The following is a 20,311-nucleotide window of genomic DNA, read 5'->3' on the forward strand; positions in this document are numbered from 1 at the left end:
CGATTTATAACTTCTTAAATTCTGTTAGCTCACGGTAATCATACATATTCTTCATTTTTATTATTAATTCCTTTGACTTACTTCTCATCAAAATCCTTTGAAGTGTAGTATTACTACTACAGCCATTTCGCAGATGGGTAAGTGTGGGCAGGATAAAGTTTAGATGGACTTTCTTGACCGAGGTCACACGACCAGCCAGTAACAGAGACGCAATGAGAGCCAGGCAGTCTGTCTCCAGGGCCCCTGCTCTGATACCTCCTTCATGAATGGTTTTTGATAGGAAGGACATACTTATCCCCTCTTTCTAACCCCTTCCCTCTAAGGTGACCTAAGACCCAGAGGAAAAAACAGTATGATATATTTTTAAAAAATTAGACTTAAAGCAAGAAAACCTAACCTTGAGACTCAGGCTCTACCTGAAGCCTCTTGGTCTCTGTGAATCTGTTTTCTCATCTAAAAATAACACTGCCCAACCACCCACAGGATTACTGTGAAGATCATGCTACAAATAATACATGCTAAAGTACTGTATAAGTATAGAGTCTGATAAGTCACAAAACATTTACTGTGGACTTGTTCTGTACCCCATACCATGTGAGGGTCTAGGACTAGCTCAGTGAGCTAGACAGAAAGGCCTGACTCCTGATGCCTCCAATCTAGAGATGAAGCAATTTATAAAGCAAGCAAACAAACAAACGAAAGTTTCAAATTTGTGCTTTTCAAATATCAATGATGTGTAACTACCTAGTAAGAAGAAACCTGAATAATCCCTTATTGCTGGGCATGAGAGGTGGGTCCAAAGTCTGCTGCTACCGACCACTGAAACCATCTCCTCGAGTTCTGACACCACTAGTCAGGGCCAAGACAACAAAAGGGGGAACTCGAGCTTTCAGATTCAGAAACTGCATTACCCTTTGATTTTCTCTAAACATAAGTTTCTTCACTTATCAAGCTAGAAATAACATACTAGGCATAGGAGTTTCAAATGACTGTAACGAAAGGTCTAAAATTGAAATGAAACTTCTACCAGAAGTCTAAGTTGTCTTTTGAAGTTTATTTCAAGAGTACTTGAGAACTTTTCTAACTGTTTTTGATATTGATTCCCCAAAAGTATCTTTCACTTCAAAACAGGCAACATTTACACAGTGGCAATTCTCTCATGGTAACTATAATCTGAGTACCTCATAGGATAAAAATACAAAATCTATATAGCTAAATGATAAATTTAACACAAAAGGTAAACATGAGAAAATCCAAATTATAATAAAATAATTCAAACCATAAATATTCTTATTTTTTATATTTGTCTATCAGTAGAGAAAAAAAGCTCTCAAAAATACAGGGTGAGGGATTAAAGGAGCTAGTAAATAACAATAATAGTTTTCTTTACATTTGTCATTCTTGATGCATTTTACAAGCATTTAGGGGAAAAGTTAAGTTTTGAAGTTTCACAGCTAGGCAGAAACAAGCCAATTACTAGAAAGAAAAACTAAGGAGAAATGGAGCAAGACCTGCCTCTACCTACATAATGCCAAAATCTGAGTGGTGCTGGGTTAATTAACTTGTGTTTTTCTTTCCCTCCTTACATTCTTAACCATCCTTTATTGAACTCTCTGTTACATCTAGACTGAGGTCATTGCTCACCCCTGATGGATCATTTGGATTCACACTCTGCAGGCTGCAATCTCTTTTCTAGATTCTGTCTCCTAAATCATCTTCTACTCCCTGAAGAATGATGGACCCTCCCTCCCAACAAGTATGTCATCACATATGACTTTCTTGACAACTCCTGTCTCATCTTAACTTTTCTGTTATCTCCACTCTCTGCAGGCCTCCTTTCCACAAGGCACAACACTGGTCCTTAAACATCACAAAAAATTAACAGAAAATAACCTGGAGACTCTACTGAGGAGCACTGGCCTCGTGAGTCAGATCAGCACTTTGGTTCCAGCTTGGGCATCAATTTTACTCAGTAACTTTACATATAAAGATCAAAGAATGGCCCTAGCCAGTTTGGCTCAGTGGATAGAGCATCGGCCTGCGAACTGAAGGGTCCCAGGTTCGATTCTGGCCAAGGGCATATGCCTGAGCTGCGGGCTCGATCCCCAGTAGGAGGCGTGCAGGAGGCAGCTGATCAATGATTCTCTCTCATCATTGATGTTTCTATCTCTCTCCCTTCCTCTCTAAAATATATTAAAAAATATCTTTTTTAAAAAAAAGGTCAAAGAATGGAAACAGATAGCCCGTTTGCCTCAGTAGTTAGAGCATAGGCCTGGGGACTGAAGGGTTCCCAGTTGGATTCTGGTCAAGGGCACATGCATCAGTTCGTTCCCCAGTAGGGGGCATGCAGGAGGCAGCCAAACAATGATTCTCTCATCACTCATGTTTCTATCTCTCTCTCCCTCTTCCTTCCTCTCTGAAATCAATAAAAATATATTTAAAAACAAAACTGAAGACTTAAAAAATAATAATAATCTATATATATAAAAGCCTGGTGGTCAGTGTGCTCCCACAGCCAACCTTCCCCGGCTGGCCAATGGCCAACCTCCCGCCGACCAGCAGGCCCCGAAAGCCTAATCGGGGCCAGCCTCCGGGCTGGGATGGGGAACTGGGGGTGGGTGGCAGCAGATGCAGCCCCTTTCCCAGGGGAACAGAGGGCCAGCTCCCTCCTCGGGACTGACGGCCAACCTCCCATGCCCCGTCCCTCCCCACCACCCGCCCACCACAGTGGTAGCGTGGTGGCGAGGGAAAGAGGAGAGGGGAGGCGGGAACCACACGGTCGGGGGGGTGCTGATGATGGCAGCGTCGGCATCCGGCGTTCATTCCTTCTGCACTTGGCCCCAATCAGCCCTGGTCGCCAGCCAGGCCTAGGGACCCCACCCATGCAGGAATTTCGTGCACCGGGCCTCTAGTTTATATATATAAAAGGCTAATATGCAAAGTGTCCCCTTGGGAGTTCGACTGGGAGACTAGGAGTTCTATCGCTTGCTATGACATGCGCTGACCACCAGGGGCAGCAAGGAATGAAAGGAGGCCCCAGCCGGCATCCGGGGAAGGGAGGCCCCAGCCGGCAGCCAGAAGGCCCCGATTGGCCCTGATCGCGGGCCAGGCCTAGGGACCCTACCCATGCATGAATTTTGTGCACAGGGCCTCTAGTGTAAACATATAAGAGCTGAAAAGAACCTTCATCCTATTGATTTAAAGAAAAAAAAATGCTGGACTCAGCTCTCTAGCAACTCACCACTTAACAGAGACAAGAGTTCCTATCAGATATGAACCGCCACCACAGAGGAATACTCAGTAAGGATGACTTGTGAACCCCCTAGTTTACAGATGAAAATACTGTAAACTATAGTTGGGAAGATACAATGGGAACAGAAGTCAAAGAGTTTTAAAATTATTAATAACTCATTTTTGTTATTGCTGTCTTTATGTGATAGGTGAGACAAATTTTAAATTCTAGTTTAGAAGGAAGGGATAAATTCATTATCATTCATTTATTCAGGCACTATGCTAGGTGCTGGAAAAACAAGTGAAAAGATATAACTACAATCCTAAAGAAGCTCAGTCTAGTAGGAGTCTAGGCCAAAAAACAACAATAAAAATATTACAGTGGCAAACTCCATTAGTCTGAATTACTGGAAACTGTGGGAATAGATTTAAACATACACACATTTATATATTAACTAGAGGCCCGGTGCACAAAAATCGTACACTTGGGGAGGTCCCTCAGCCTGGCCTGCGCCCTCTTATAGTCTGGGAGCTCTTGGGGGATATCCAACTGATGGCTTAGGCCAGCTACCCACAGGGAGCGGGCCTAAGCCATCAGTCGGACATCCTTAGTGCTGCCGTGGAGGCGGGAGAGGCTCCTGCCACTGCCACTGTGCTCGCCAGCCGTGAGCCCAGCTTCTGGCTAAGCGGTACTCCCCTTGTGGGAGCACACTAACCACCCAGAGGCAGCTCCTGCATTGAGCATCTGTCCCCTGGTGGTCAGTGCGCGTCACAGTGACCAGTCATTCCGCCATCCAGTCGATTTGCATATTAGCCTTTTAGTATATAGGATCAATAACTTAACTAAGCAGACCTATGAACAGAGTGACTTTTACTCAATAAGAAAATACTGAATATGGAAGTTGTGATATAAATCCTGCTATAAACATGAAGAAAAAAGAATTTACTGTTCTCTTTCCCGAAGTCTAAAACCTAAGATAAGCAAAATGAAGTATAACTTAGTCTGAATAGAAAAAGCACTAACTTTCGAGGCAGAAATAAATACCTCCACACCTAAGACAAAACTAAACATTAAGACAATGGTCTGAATACAAGTAGCTCAAAAACCCTAAAGCAGTGGTCAGCAAATTCATTAGTCAACAGAGCCAAATATCAACAGTACAACAATTGAAATTTCTTTTGACAGACAAATTTTTTAAACTTAAACTTCTTCTAACGCCACTTCTTCAAAATAGACTCGCCCAGACTGTGGTATTTTGTGGAAGAGCCACATTCAAGGGGCCAAAAAGCTGGATGTGGCTCGCGAGCCACAGTTTGCCGACCACTGCCCTAAAGGAAAAAAATATTATAATTAAAAGTTAATTCCCTTTCGCCCAGTGTATAGATAAATGCTCAACATTATATATGTGCAAAATTAGTCTAAACCAGCTTCCCTGAAAGATTAACCATCACTGGTGAGTTAAAACATCTTTTGTGTCCTCTTTCAAGGGGTAAAAAGCACTATAATTTGGTAAAAGCCCTCCAAGATAAGCAGCTCTAAGAATTAAACCCCTCAGCAACCAATATTAATGAACTAACTGAAAAAAAATGAGAAAAACGATATTAATCCCTAGCCTCAAGATAAGAACCTCTCTACATTTCATGAAAAGTCCCCAAAGACAAAGAACCCACAACCAGGAAAGAAGAAAAAAACAAACAAGTTGTTCAATGATTTCAAAATAAATACAATTATTGTTCCAGAACAATAATCTCAGGAACAGTTCTGAAATTTTAGACCCTTTTTTCCCTAACAATAAAGAAATCTGTTGAAAGAAATAATGATATAAATGTTTGGATAACATTTACTTAGAAAATAGCTAACTTATTTTTAAAAATCTGATGGGAAAGTAATATGCTTTCTTAGTAGTTATACTATTGATTTTACTATTCATTTAATTTAAAAGTCAGAAAAAGAGGCTGCTACTTAATCATTTCTCAAATTTAGAAGTTAGATAAAAGATTCCCAAACATTTGTGCAATCTCTTCCTTGAGTTCCCACTGAATTATTCCAAAATAAATAGCTTTACATTAAAGAGGAATAATTGCATATGTCCATTCCAGCACCAAGTATCCCTCAACTGGTTGAATTACTCCCTTTCATGGAAATTTTATGGTTTTATTACAATCCAGGTCTGACAACTATAATGAGCAGCTGATCAATTCCAAGCTACCAGTAGCTATGTGAAATGTCCAGAGCACTTCCATATTCCCGCAGCAATGTCTGAAGCCACCCCTATAACGAACCCAGATACGGGACTCTATCAGCACCTCAAATCAAAACTAGGGCAAGAAGGCCCTAACTGGTTTGGCTCAGTGGATCCCAGGTTCGATTCTGGTCAAGGTGTACCTTGGTTGCAGGCACATACCCAGTAGGGGGTGTGCAGGAGGCAGCTGACCAATGTTTCTCTCATTGGTGTTTCTAACTCTCTATCACTCTCCCTTCCTCTCTGTAAAAAAATCAATAAAAAAATATTTTTTTTTAATAAACTAGGGCAAGAAGGGGGAAAAAATGAGTTTATATAAGAGGATCCAACAATGAGAATTCAGAAAGTCTAAAATTAGGACCTGGCCAGGTAGCTCAGTTGGTTAGAGCATCATCCCTACATGCCAAGGTTGCAGGTTCCATATCGGGTCAGGGCACATACAAGAATCAACCAATGAATGCATAAATAAGTGGAACAACAAATATCTCTCTCCCTCCCTCTCTCCCTCTTTTCCTCTCTCTCTAAATCAATAAAATAAAATAATATTACTTATCTTGTTACCCTCTCCCTCTCATCCTCCCACACCTTATCTAGTACCATTCTCTAGCACCTCCAAATCTCTTCCTGGATCTCTCCAAACCTGTTCCCTGCAGCTACCATACTATTTCTCGACTACCTTTCACTTCAATTCACACAGCAGATAGTCAATACATTGTTTTTATTTATTAAGAAAAGCCGAAACCGGTTTGGCTCGGTGGATAGAGCATCGGTCTGTGGACTGAAGGGCCCCAGGTTCGATTCCGGTCAAGGGCATGTACCTTGGTTGTGGGCACATCCCTGGTGGGGGGTGTGCAGGAGGCAGCTGGTCAATGTTTCTCTCTCATCGATGTTTCTAGCTCTCTATCCCTCTCCCTTCCTCTCTGTAAAAAATCAATAAAATATAAAAAATAAAGATTTAAAAAAAAAAGAAAAAGCACCACATAAGTGGTGGAAATGCTACATATGTGTTTAGTTATTATACTGTTATTTAGAATCTGTATGTTCATGCTGCCTAAAATAATAAGCACATAGCATGTAGTTAGCATTGATTTGTTGGAGAAAGGAAAAAAAGTTTTGAGGAAAATATCTATTTCTTACACTCTAGGGAATAGCTGGAGAAATCTATCCAAAGATGGCAAGAAATACCTATTTGGGAATCTACAATGGCTATGCAATCTCAGGAGGACTACAGGGAAAGGTATTCCATAGGGAGCAGAGCTATATGTTCTTAGACCTATATGTTCCATATATACCTACACTATAGTTTCATAGCTGAGACTGTCACACGATGCAAACAGAACTTTTGGTGAGATTAGGATGAACAGGTACTTACTGAGCATGCCTCTGTAATTGAGGTCCATATCCCGGCTCTCTGATCGAACTTTAATAGCATCTAAAATGGCATCAGGAGACAGCAGTCCCGAAGGCCTCACAACATTGAGCAGTTCGGTGAGGCTCATCAGAGGCAAACGCACAGCCTGCATGATTTCTGCATGATTCTCCTTTAAATTGTGCTTACACCAGTTGAACAAGGCTAGGAAAATATCTTTTTCAGGAGCTGCAAATGAATCTCTTAATACGATGTTTAAAAGTGCTGTCTGAAAAGGATAACAAGAACAAATTCCAGTTATTATGGAGCTCAACCATGTGCAGTATTCAACAGAACTGCAAGTATCATTATACGTAAACAATTAATTCTCTTTGACCATCTTCTCTCCATATTCTGTGCCATGTACTCTCTTGCACATGGCTGTGTGACTAGCTGTAGTCATCTTGTACCACTACTTCAAACATCCAGTCTTTCCTACACATCTGCATCCATCTTTTAATAAAACAAGAAGAAAAACAGCAACATGAGGAGCTGTCTTTCCATACATGTTCTTCAGGAGAGTTTACCTTTATGGGTCAGTAAGATACATATAGCATTTAAAATTCAAGACCTTTCCCTTCACAGTATTACTGCGCTATCATTATTTTTGGTTCTCAGATTTTCACTGACCTCCAGCAACACTGGTGCAGCCCTCAAAGACCTTGTCTCTAAAAATAAAGTAGGATAATAAAAATCATAGTTTAAACTCAAAACAAGATGTGTAGCTTTTCAAATAAGTGTTCTCATTCAAAATACTCAGGTCCTAGGAGAAACACTGAGAGGGAAAAGAGAGACAACCACCAAGGTTCAGAGAAAGATTGGAGCAAAAGTTTTACTCTATTACTCAGTGTAAAGCGCCATTAACAGTGAATTTTGAGCCAGGAAAAAACAAAAACCAAACTGACTTAGAGACATACAGCAACACATCTCCCTTATGAGTTTTCCCTCTCATAATATGGAATTATTCTCTTTATCAAAGAAATACAAATTCAAAAAGCAGTATGCAAGACCACATTGAAAACAACCACCTAGCATCACAGTCTCTTCTGCACTTGGAATTTGCCAAAAGAACCTTGAAAGAAAACAGAAGCAATCTGTCCTTCTCTTATATGATCTAGAGTCTCAGGAGCCACAGGCAGTTGGCTGGACAACCTCTTCCACACCTCTGACTTTTATTTTTTCTAAGTCCATTGCTGCATTTCTACTGTGCAGATATAAATAAGACCATGCATGCCTGCAAGTTACTTGCAGACAATGACATACCTTTGAAAGAGAGAGGAAGCCTTCACTCAAGAGCACCTCCTGAGCATTTCTGTCCATAAACATGCAGCACATGCAAGTTAACTTGGGCAGTGAGTAGAGACTGGCAACGTCAAAAGTCATACAGACATTCTGAATGTTGAGTATGGTGCAGAGATACTCAGAGGTAGAATCCTCCAGCTCTGGAAATCCGTATTTATGAGCCAGGCTCAGAAAGTCCAGCAGCACCTCCTCCTTCTCATCCGTCAGTGTCGCCCGCCCAGTGTAGATGTACTTGAGTAGCATCGTGAACGCTTCTGCAGTGGTGTCCTGGAGGGGGATTTCTGCTTCTGGCTGAGATTCTCGCATTCCACCATACAGCAATGCTCTGCACATCAGAGAAAAAATGCACGAGAAAAACCTCAAGTAAGATTTGCTACAAAATCATGAAATCACGGGTATCAACATTATACAAACATAAATTTGTTTAATGACATCAAGATTCAGGTAAAGAAATGCATAGTTATCATTTGAAGTTCTCAAAGAAACTAAGAGAAATACCTTTAACCTTTTGCACTCGGATGTTGAGTGTGACTCGACACGGTTAGCATCGGTAGCAGCTCTTTTTATACTCTTTGAATGTATCAATAATTTGAAATATAAAAAATCCAAATAAATAAGTTTGTATGAAAAGAAACTCCAGTTTTTTATTCTACTGCCGCGCTTTGTAAAATCTGGGGTATTTAAAAAATTAAATCCCGAGTAGAATAAAGGAATCGAGAAAAAAGCAAGCGAGTGCAAAGGGTTAAAAATATTTTGAATTAATTCTATAAACAAATGAAATAATGAAATATCCTGAAAGCTCAAGATATGTAATAGACATTCATTAAAAATAGACATAGACAAATAAAAATGCTCTTTTTGCCCTGGCTGGTTTGGCTCTGTGGTTAGAGCGTCAACCTGCAGACTGAAGGTTCCCAGGTTTGATTCCGGTCAAGGGCACATACCTGGATTGCAGGTTCAATTCCTGGTCCTGGTCGGGCCCATGCAGGAGGCAACCAAGCAATGTGTCTCTTTCACATCGATTTTTTTCTCTCTTCTCTCTTCTCTCTCTCTCTCTCTCTCTCTCTCTCTCTCTCTCTCTCTCTCTCTCTCCCCTCCCCCCCCCTTCCCTCCCTCCCTTCCATTCTCTCTAAAAATAAATGGGAAAAATATCCTTGGTGAGGATTAAAAAAAAAAGTTAAACTCCTAAGATTTGGAAACAGCCCAGGTGCCCATCAGTAGATGAATGGGTAAAAAGGCTGTGGGACATTTACACAATGGAATATTTTACAGCTGTAAAAAAGAGGGATCTCTTACCCTTTGGGACAGCATGGATGGACCTAGAAAATATTATGCTAAGTGAAATAAACTGAGAAAGACAAATATTACATGATCTCACTTACTTGTTGAATCTAATAAACAAAATGAATTGACCAACAAAATAAGACTTGAAGCATGGAGGTAAGAAACAGACATACCTTGATGTAGGGGTGGAGGCACAAGGAGAGATAAACCAAAGAACTTATATACTTACTAGTAGCCCTGCGCACAAATCCGTGCACCAGTAGCTCTCTGTGGGGCCTGGCCGCTCTGCGCCCACTGCCCAGAGGCTCTCCGCGGCCCAGAGGCCCATCTGCGGCCAGGCGCGGAATGCTTGCCTCGTCGCCATGGCGACAAAGCAAGCATTCCGCCAGGCTGCTCATGCTGTCCACTCTCAGCGGCCACCCCCCTCGGGACTAGTGGACTCTGGCGGGGCTGAAATGACTGGGCACTGCCATCTTGTGGCTATGGGCGTCACCATCTTTTTGACAGAGTGACAGTTAATTTGCATCTTACCCTTTTATTAGATAGTATATGCATAGCCCATGGACACGGGCAATAGGGTGGTAAAGACCTTGGCGGGCGGGAGGGTAGGGGCTGGCTGGAGGGGTAAAAATGGGACACATCTGTACTACTGTCAACAATTATCTAGTACTTTTTATAAATCTCTCTAGTAAAAAAGTTGAAGAAAACAAAAAAGTAAAACTCTATAGAAAAGATATAATCAGTTAAAAACAACTAAACACAACCAGGTGCCATTCTTCCCTGTGAGACTGACAAATTAAAAAATCTGTTAATATCCAGTGCTGCAAAAGCAATGGAAAAACAAGTTCTTTCGTGCACTGCTTTGAGTATAAATAGGCACCCCTTTTTGGAAAGTAATTTAAATCTAAAAGATGCATACCCTCAACTCAGTAATCTCACTTTTAGGATGCAGCTCTAGAGATATAATACAGCATGACTAAAGAGAAACTTATAAGAATAGATACTGAAACAACGGAGATACTGAAAAAAATCTTAAAATGTCCACCAACAGGAATGTGACTAAAAAAATTGTGATATATACATTCTATGCAGCCATTAGAAACACCAAGGGAGGGCAATATATACTGTTTGTAAAGATATCCAGGAGATAGCAGTTACGTTGCAGATCAGATCCATGTGTTGAGTAAAAAAGTGTACAGCACATACTTGTATTTGTATGTACATAGGTGTATATATATATAGACTAGCGTTCCCGTTGCAGGAAAAATCCTGCAATAGGATTTCCTGCTGCACTCTACCCCGCCTCCGCTCTGCCCTTGTCGCCCGCCCCACCTTCTCCGCCAGCCCGCCTGCTTTTCCCTTCGCCCCCGGCCCTGATTTCGCTCCTCCCTCCCCCGTCCCCCCCCGGCTTGCTTGCTTCTTGGAAGCTTTACTCCCTTCTGCAGCTCTTGGCTTCTTTCGACGCAGTCTTGATATGCAAATTAGCCGCCATCTTTGTTGGGGTAATTTGCATACTTGTCCTGATTGGTTGGTGGGCGTGGCTTGGCTGGTGGGCGTGGTTTGGGTGTAGCGAAGGTGCGGTCAATTTGCATATTTGTCTATTATTAGATTAGATACTAGAGGCCTGGTGCACGAAATCATGCACTTTGGGGGGTCCCCCTCAGCCCGGCCTGTGCCCTCTCATGGTCCAGGTGCCCTTGGGGGATGTTGAGCGTCTGCCCCTGGTGGTTATTGCACATCATAGCAACCGGTTGTTTCGCCGTTTGTTCGATTTGCATATTAGCCTTTTATTATATAGGACACCTATTTATATTGAGAAAAATCAGGGAAAATTCATATTAAACTATTAACAGTGGTTGTCTCTGGGGAATGGGATTAGATGGCTTGGAGGAAAGGGCTTTCATTGTTACTTTATAAATTAAAAATGAAATTGAAGTTGGTAATGGAATTATGGATGATTTGATTTTTTTTTGTCTTTCAGTATTAGTCAGATTTTTTAAAATCCCCATATTATTGCTTATCTGCTCATCTAAGAAATGAACATTAGAAAATTCAGTCATGTGATAAATTTTAATTTCTACCTTTATTACTCTAGAGAAATAATAAGAACCAATTAAACTTTCACTCTATCAGAAAAGAAAGGGCAGCCGGACGATGACAAAGGAGGAACGCAGAAAAGGAAGAGTAAAGAGTGAAACAGGAAACATGTAAAAGTGAGAGCAAGAGAATAAGGGGGCAAAAAGAGATTCCCCCTGCTCCTAATATTCTCAGAGCAGGACTAGCATTTCAAGGGTTCTCTCCACACCTGCCAGGAACTCTTCTCACCCTCCCCCAGGATCCAGCATTCTTGCTTGGGTCACGAAAATGGCTAAAACCATCCAGCAAAAAAGTCATGAATATTCTGAGCAAACCTCTTCATTGAGTTATACTCTGCCTAAAAACACTCTTGAATGCTTTCATTAATCCAGAGTACATTTAACCACAACTTTAAAATTGCGAGATTAAAAACGCCTTCCTCGGAAGATCTCACCAAGACTTGTATCAGCGTGACCCATGATATTCACATGGATTCTCAATGCTCTAAAAGTGGCTTTGGCCCGGCTGGTGTGGCTCAGTGGTTGAGTGTCCACCTATGAACCAGATCATCATGGTTCGATTCCAAGTCAGGGCACATGCCCGGGTTGCAGGCTCGATCCCCAGTGTGGAGCGTGCAGGAGGCAGCCTATTGGTGATTCTCTCTCATCACTGATGTTTCTATCTCCCTCTCTCTCTCCCTTCCTCTATGAAATAAATAAAAATATAAAAATAAATAAATAAATAAACAAAAGTGGCTTTGACGGCGGGGCGGGGGGGGGGGGGGCGGTAGGGGAGGCTGGGGGAAGGTCAATTGGGGGGAAAAAAAGGTGACATATGTATTACTATTTGTAATACTTTAAACAATAAAAAAAAAAAGAGAAAAAATGTAAAACAAAAACAAAACAAAAAAGTGGCTTTGATGAAGCTCCTTGGAATCTTAAATATGAACACCAACTTGTGGAACTCAAGTTCCCTCCTGAACAGTCAGTTTGTCCTTATTTGGGAATTGATAGGTTCTATGACACTTAGTAAAGCCTCTCCTGACTACTGACAGTTGACCTACCTTGCACAGAAACGGTGTCTGCAATGAGAATTTAAGGCATCATGGGTAATGACTCTGAGGTTAGTCTTGTGAGCCACCAGACATTAAGGTTCAATATCCATAGACATTAAGAACAAGGTCAACAAGTAAGGAGAGTATATTCCATTAATTCAATATGATCTTTAATTTTTTAAAGTATTTTAGTTTCTTTCAAGAATATACTGATTACCTAAAATATACCCACATATAGTTGTCTCAAATTATTTTTGAAAAAGGATAAGGTATAAACTATTAACAAATATTAAACATAAAGCTGAAAAGTTCTGACTTAATAAAGAATGAATTCTTCAGCCCGGCCGTGAGGCTCAGAGGTTTAAGGTCAACGCATAAACCAAGAGTTCAGAGTTCAATTCCGGTCAGGGCACATGCCCGGACTGCGGGCTCAATCCCCAGCAGGGGGTGTGCAGGAGACAGCTGATCACTGATTCTCTCTCATCAGTGATATTGCTATCCCTCTTTCCCTCTCCTTTCCTCTCTCTGAAATCAATAAAAACATACTTAAAAAACAAAAGAATGAACTTTACAAAAAACACTAATAGTGAGTGAACCAAAAGTTAAGAAATGGGAAAGAAACACAAAAAGTGTGCAGAGGACAGAGGCTGATAACAAATAATGACTAGAGCAAGGCCATTAGCAAGAGGAATCGGAGAATGTTAGCGAGAACTCTTAATAGTAGACTCCTCTGTTTTCTAGGCTCCTCACTTCATCTACAGTGACACTTTATATGTAGGATGGAATGCTCTACAAATTGTTATCAGATCTATAAAATTCTCATCCAGTACTAAATATTTATAAGAGACACACTTTCCTGTGTGACTCTAGGTGTTGCTGTTTCGTTGTCTTAGTTATTTCTGATTATAAAACTTAGACTACAGTTTTCACTAGAGGGTAACTGAATTTTTTTCTTAGCCAGCAGCATCTCAATTTTAGATATCAAGTTTCCCATGCAAATAAATGACTTTAAGGATATAGACCAATGGATTTATCAAAGATACATTATCATTCAATGATGACCCCCTTTTAACTAACATTAGATATAACTCAGAGTAATTAGAGCTCACTTTAACATTTATCACCCTGGAAATTAAGAGTTTGAGTAATAAACAATAGCTTCATATTAAGTAAAATTTTTGCATTAATTAAATGCATAAATATTTTGTCTAGCTTTAGTTCTAGTATAACTATGAAACAATCTCAGTAAATAGCTGTTTTATTTAGCCCTAGTCGATTTGGCTCAGTGGATGGAGCGTCGGCCCATGGACTGAAGGGTCAAGGATTAAATTCTGGTAAAGGGCATACCTTGGCTGGTCAGGGTGTGTGCGAGAGGCAATCAATCAATGTGTCTCTCTCACATTGCTGTTTCTCAATCTCTGTCTCTTCCCCTCCCTCCCACTCTCTCTAAAAATCAATGGAAAAATATGCTAGGGTAAGGATTAACAACAACAAAAAAAACTTGTTTCTAATTTGGGGTTATCAAATGCTTGTCTTAGAGAGAGATCTGTTGAGTTACCTACAGGTCCTGGACCTCAGTAACCTGAAACTAAGAGGTATTCAAGTTCATTAGAAAGTCCAGAGGATCGTCTGTATAACGAGAAGCCTATCTACCAATATATCTATTTAACTTCCATTAGTAATCAATGGTGAGAAGAAGGTGAAGGCAACAAAGACTCAGCCTAAAAAATATTCTTGAGATCCTGAAAATTGGTGGATTGGGTACAGTATAGCCTGGGGAGCCTTCTAACCCTATAGTTCTAAAATGGTTTCTGAAGAAAACGGTGATTTTCAAAAAATAACAAAAAGTCTATAAAGATGAAATTCTTATAGATGTTGAATGGAAGGATTGCTAGTATTTATTGTTATGCTATGTTACATAGTCCGTGTTGATGAAAATACCTTGGCGGCTGCAGTGACTGGCAGTGGCTGCAGCAGAGGGGTGATGGGGCAGGCACCTTCCCCTGATCAGCCCGGTCGCCTCAAGCAAAGGGAAGCCAGACTGCGGCTTAGGTCCGCTCCCAATGGGGAGTGGGCTTAAGCCATCCATAGGACATCCCCTGATGGCTCCCAGTATGTGAGAGGGGGCAGGCTGGGCTGAGGGACCCCTCCCCAGTGCATGAATTTTGTGCACGAGGCCTCTAGTATTTTTATAGAGTAAAAAATACCAATGTTTCTATAGTTAACTTGAATCTTCACAAAGTATTACAGACTTACCGAAAATACTGGCACCTCGCTGCTAAAATTACCCGGTGAGCAGGAAAACGTTTCTTTTCCACAACAAATGTGACGTCACCATATTCTTCCCCAATCAACAAGGCACCAATATGTTCAGATAAAATGTGCACATGATCAATTTCCCCCACTGCAGTAAAGGGGCGAAGTGGGTGGCTGTTACTCATTTTGTAGAATAGATAATAGTCGTTGATCTAGGATAAAAAAGGGATGAAAGTTAGTGGGGGGAAGAGGGAGGAGAATACACATAAAAAAAAACACACACATACCATAAACATAGCTAAGTAAAAATTTAAACAACGTATTTTAAAACACTCACATGAGAGAGGTTTCATCATTATTGATATCTTCATTAACCCATTTACTGTGGGAAGCAATTCTGCCTGCTTCCATTAACACACTACCTTCAATGCGTTTTCACACTAAGAAAGCAAAAATAAATGCCAGGGTCCTCAAATACTAGCAGCACATAGAAATATCACAATCTAGAACTCTATGCCAAATACAGGTCCCTTACTTCTCAGAACCTCAGGAAGAAGAAAATCAACCACCAGAAGAACTCCTCTTTTAGCACAGACAGACTTAATAAGGTGGGTATAACTAAATAACCTCAGCAGAAAATGCATTCAGGCATAGATCTAGACCTAAATCACAAGAAGAATAAACTAAATCATCATATTTCAAATATTTTCAGGGGTTTGGGTCTAAAACCATTTAAATATTTTCTAAAAATTACCAATCTTCTGTACTCACAAAAATAACTTGACATTTATTAAAGCATCCTAATCCCCCTCAAAAATGGAGTATTTTTCTCAAGACTAACTTCTAGCCCAAACTTACAGCTCTAATGATCACATCACCTAGGTCTACCAGGACATCATTATATTCTATCTCATTCACAGGCACGTCCTTGCTTTTGTCTGTCAGGCCTTTCAACATGTTAACTGAAAATCAAAAAGCCAAAACGTAATGAACATCTTCACGTTAGAAAAGGAAGTTACGTGCTTCAAAAGTTAAAAATGTTTATATTTTAAATCTCTAATGTATTTGCAGGTACTGCTTTTTCAGTTACAAGTAACCCAGGAAGTGGATGAGAGCCTTCACTAGCATCCAGAGGCCGAGGTGGAGATGTGGTCGATAGCTCAGAGGTGAGCCAACTACCCTCTGCTGCACCAGAGACTAGGGGAATTAAGCCAGATATGCTCTCTCCACTAGCCCTCCACACATTCTAGAACTCTCCACTTGGACCAGGAAGGGTTGAGGGTTAAGCCACTCCTAATCTTTAAACTTTCACATCCAAACCCATTATTAGCAAATTGTATGAAAAAATGGTCTTTATCCCCAGAGACTGCAGTGGGAGAATCTCCTGATCCAGGTTCTCCAGTTACCTGCTACTCCATGACCATCCCCAACAGAGGGAGGAACAGCAAGGACTGTGACGTAGGGGAACATGGAGGATGTGAGTTAGGCAAACAGACACCCACCCCACGTAAGTAAACAAATATGGTCCCCCATATTAGGAACATCAGAGGGTTAGCAGCATACACCTCAAAGCCAAGGCAAATCCCTTTCCCTCAATTGCAACCTCCATTGGAAAGCCCTAAAAACAGAATCATCTCGTCACCTGTGCATGAAAGACCACATTCAGATTAAGAGGATCAACTTAAGGAGTGTCAGCAAATCATGTGAGACTCAATCATCAAATGTGCAATACAACAGTCTAACACAGGAATTGGCAAACTTTCTGCAGAGTCAGAGATTAAGTATTTTGGGGCTCTGCAAGCTATACAGTCTCTGTCACAATACTATTCAACTAAAAGCAACCACTGACAGTAAGTAAATAAATGAGGATGGCTATGTTCCAATAACTATTTAGAGGAGAAGGCTGGATTTAACCTTCAGGCCATAGTTTGCCAATCCCTGCTCTAACATGATCAAGGATTGACTGTAAACTAGACAACGGTTCAAACGGTTTTAGTTTTGGTTTTGGTTTCTGGCTAGATTATATAACCAATGTTCAAAATAACATGGTCATTTCCTATATCAGCCATAAAATTCTGAAAGTGACTCATACCTGATTTTAAAATCCCATTCCTTGTCAACACGAACTCTCACATCACTATCTAATAAAGGGTATCCAAAAAAAACAACAAACCAAAACTGTATACACACACTTTGAATAATTATAAAGGCAGTGTTTGTTAAAATACATTTCATTTTCAAAACTGAGCCATCAGCTGTTCAAGTGTATATACATTTTTTTAGTACTCCCTGTATTTCCCTCAATGATGGTGCATGACTCTGAACAAAACTGACACTCTTCTGGCTGAAAAGATGCAATGCATATACAGACATAGCTCAGTTGCAGACCACCACAATAAAGTGAGTACTGCAATAAAACAAATTATAATATTTTTGCTGATGGAAGTTCTTACCTTTAACTTGTAAAAAAATGTAACATATATGAAGCACAATAAAGAGAACTATAATAAAATGGAATTATTACAATAATTATAGGTGTGCCTGTACCCAGTGAATATTTTCTCTATTATAACATTCTCTTACATCATGAGTAAGATTTAAATGATTAACTAAATGATTCTTGATGCACAATGATTAGTTTTTGGTTAATTAGCTCAAAAGTAAATGTATAATTCTTCAACTGATACTACATATGTAAATATCATAGTAGGTTCTCTAGATCTGAACTTCTTAGTCATACAATTTCATTTTGCTAAATTTACATTTTTATTATGCTTTTCCAACTAAAGACATAAAAGCTAATATTGCTGGGTATAGAAAACAGTCACTTAGTATGGAATAAACACAATTTTTATTGGCATACAGAATTTTAATTAGACCAAAGATTCTCAATGAGATTGCCACATATTGGATTTACATGGGGAGCTTAAAAAGAAAAGAAAAAGATGATTGAGCCCCACCCATGAGAGATTCTGACTTAATTGGTCTGTAATGTGTAATCACTTTTCTGACTTGATTCTAATGAGCAGCCTGGAAAAGAGCCACTGAGCTAGACTCTGTTGTAGATTCACAACTCTCACTCAGGTGTGCAAATCTATCTATCTACCTATACAAAGAGGGAATATGCAAATTGACCATCACACCATCACAAATATGGCAGCGGAGGCGGGGTTTCCTTAACACAAGACGGCTTCGCCCACAGCAGAGGCCGAGTTCCCGAAACAAGCCTTAAGGAGCAATCAGCAGGGACCTGAGTCTGCGTGGCACTGGGCTGGGGCAGGGAACCTGAGCCTGCGCCCCCGCCTGGCAGGGCTTGACGGGGACCTCAGGCCGCAATCCCCTGCCCTGGTGCCGGGCCGGGAGACCTGAGGCCACACCCCATGCCCGGAGGGGCTTAACAGGGAAACTCAGGCTGCATCCCCCACCCAGCAGGGCTTGATGGGGGACCTCAAGGTGCGCCCCCCGTCCCAGTGCTAGGCCGGGGGGCCTCAGGCTGCTCCCCTCACCCCAGGCCGGGGTACCTCAGGCCACGCCCCCTGCCCGGCGGGGCTTGACAGGAGACCTGAGGCTGCACCCCCACCAGGCGGGGCTTGACGTGGGACCTGAGGCTGCACCCCCTCACCTAGCTGGGCTTGACAGGGGATCTCAGACTGTGTCCCCTGCCTGACGGGGCTTGACAGGGGACCTCAAGGCATGTCCCCCACCCTCGCCCAGGCTGGGGGACCTCAGGCCACCCCCCGCCCCCCGCCCCGGTGCCAGGCCAGGGGACCTCAGGCCACACACCCCACCCCGGTGGGGCTTGACAGGGGACCTCAGGCCACGCCGCCCACCCTGGCCTTGGGCCGAGCAACCTCAGGCCCCATCCCCCACCCCGGCACCAGGCCAGGGAACCTGAGGCTGCAACCCTTGCCCAGTGTGCACCAGGGAACTGAGGCTGCGTCCCCCACCCAGCGGGGCTTGATGAGGCACCTGAGGCTGTGCTCCCTGTCCAGCGCCAGGCCAGGGGACCTAAGGCTGTGCCCCGCTTAATGGGGGTGGGGCCGGCCGGGTCTGGATCTCGCCCAATGGGGGTGGAGCCGGCTGGGTCTGGGTCTCACACCATTTTGAGGTGGCGCAGGAGGGTAGGAACTTGACTCTGGGTCCTGCAGCGCACCCCAGACTCTGATAGGAGGAAGATTTTCATATACATTTTACTAATTGTCTTTCATCTCTGACACTTCTATTATAGAGAAAGGACAAGTAGCAATATTAAAATATTTCCTCTAATTAATCCCCTTTTAATGTGTATGAATTTCGTGCACCAGGCCACTAGTATACAAATAAAATACCAGCTGAGAAAGTTCATTTAGGATATGATCCCATTTTGAGTTTTATTGCAAAGAGACAAATGGTGCTAACAAGTTACTAGTGTGACAGCTTCTATGCAGAAAATACTTTTACCCAATGCTGTAGCTTATCTACAAAGTCATAGTTTGGGTCCATGTTTTAGAAACCACACACCAATAAACGTAATTTTTTAAACAATCTATTTTAATTAGCTAGATAAAATTGGAAAAATTTTAACTTTATGGGAAAAACTGTTTATTGATTTGTTTCTTAAGCTTTGAAACTTATTCTGTCACTAATGACATAGGTGATCTTAGACAAATTTTCTAACTTCCATGAGATTGTTTCCACACCTATGATGACATGGTTACATTAGGGTTTTTTTAAGTATTATTTTTTAACTCTGCCACTACTTTTTATTATCACTGTTTTGGGCCTGTCATAAGAAATGGACTCTCATGACACAGCTTATGGCTGTGCTCATGGCTGTTATTTATGACAGCAAAAGAATACAGTGCAAATTAAAAAAGCACGTGGGGCAAAGGCCCTCAGACATGAGGGTCCTCTCCCAATGGAGTAACATTGGATGTGCTTAATTCCCCCACAAAGCTGTGAAAGCATAAGTTAAATGTTTCTAACCAGGAAGCTTGCTAGAGACTCAATACCCAGAGTGTTTAACAGGAGGCTGTTAGTGTAGGTAGCCCTTGCCTTGCCTGTATACAAATTCCAGACTCCAAGAAGGAAAGCAGCATTCAACATAAACCACACTGCTTTGTACACACTGTTTAAATGAGCCACTCTTATCAATTAATGGCAGGACCCCTTCGAAAATCCAAGTTTCCAGATACCAGGCAAGGGACAACTTTGCAAGCAGGCCTTCCTTTCTAAAGATAAAAGTTCAATCCTGCTATGTTAACTTTTTGTATACTAGCAGCTCCAGAAACAACCAGAAGATCTAACAGTGTTTGCAAAAGCACTGAAAACAAGCAGTCTAAGAACCTATCTAATACACTTATTTAATCTTAGATTTGGATAGGAGTAAGTATTCTAACAAAATAGCCTACCCCACCTGCCCAAATGTATTCCTGGCCCCTGACTTGGCAATATGCCAGATCCAAACAGTTCTAAAGA

General features: G+C 41.5%; 1 protein-coding gene across 2 annotated transcripts in view; it reads right to left on the reverse strand.

Moving 5' to 3' along the window:
* Positions 1-20,311, reverse strand: part of BTBD9 (BTB domain containing 9) — a 482,681-nt gene that overhangs the window by 405,214 nt on the left and 57,156 nt on the right. For both annotated transcript variants that reach the window (XM_054722627.1, XM_054722628.1), the window contains 3 exons: positions 14,855-15,066; positions 8,146-8,509; positions 6,847-7,111 (listed from right to left, as the gene is read on the reverse strand). In XM_054722627.1, the coding sequence (XP_054578602.1) occupies positions 6,847-7,111; positions 8,146-8,509; positions 14,855-15,039 (814 nt within the window). In that variant the 5' untranslated portion in view covers positions 15,040-15,066. Of the gene's footprint in view, positions 1-6,846; positions 7,112-8,145; positions 8,510-14,854; positions 15,067-20,311 lie in introns of those variants that run through there.

The sequence above is a fragment of the Eptesicus fuscus genome, chromosome 10 (genome assembly GCF_027574615.1).
Source record: "Eptesicus fuscus isolate TK198812 chromosome 10, DD_ASM_mEF_20220401, whole genome shotgun sequence".
Classification (NCBI taxonomy): domain Eukaryota; kingdom Metazoa; phylum Chordata; class Mammalia; order Chiroptera; family Vespertilionidae; genus Eptesicus; species Eptesicus fuscus.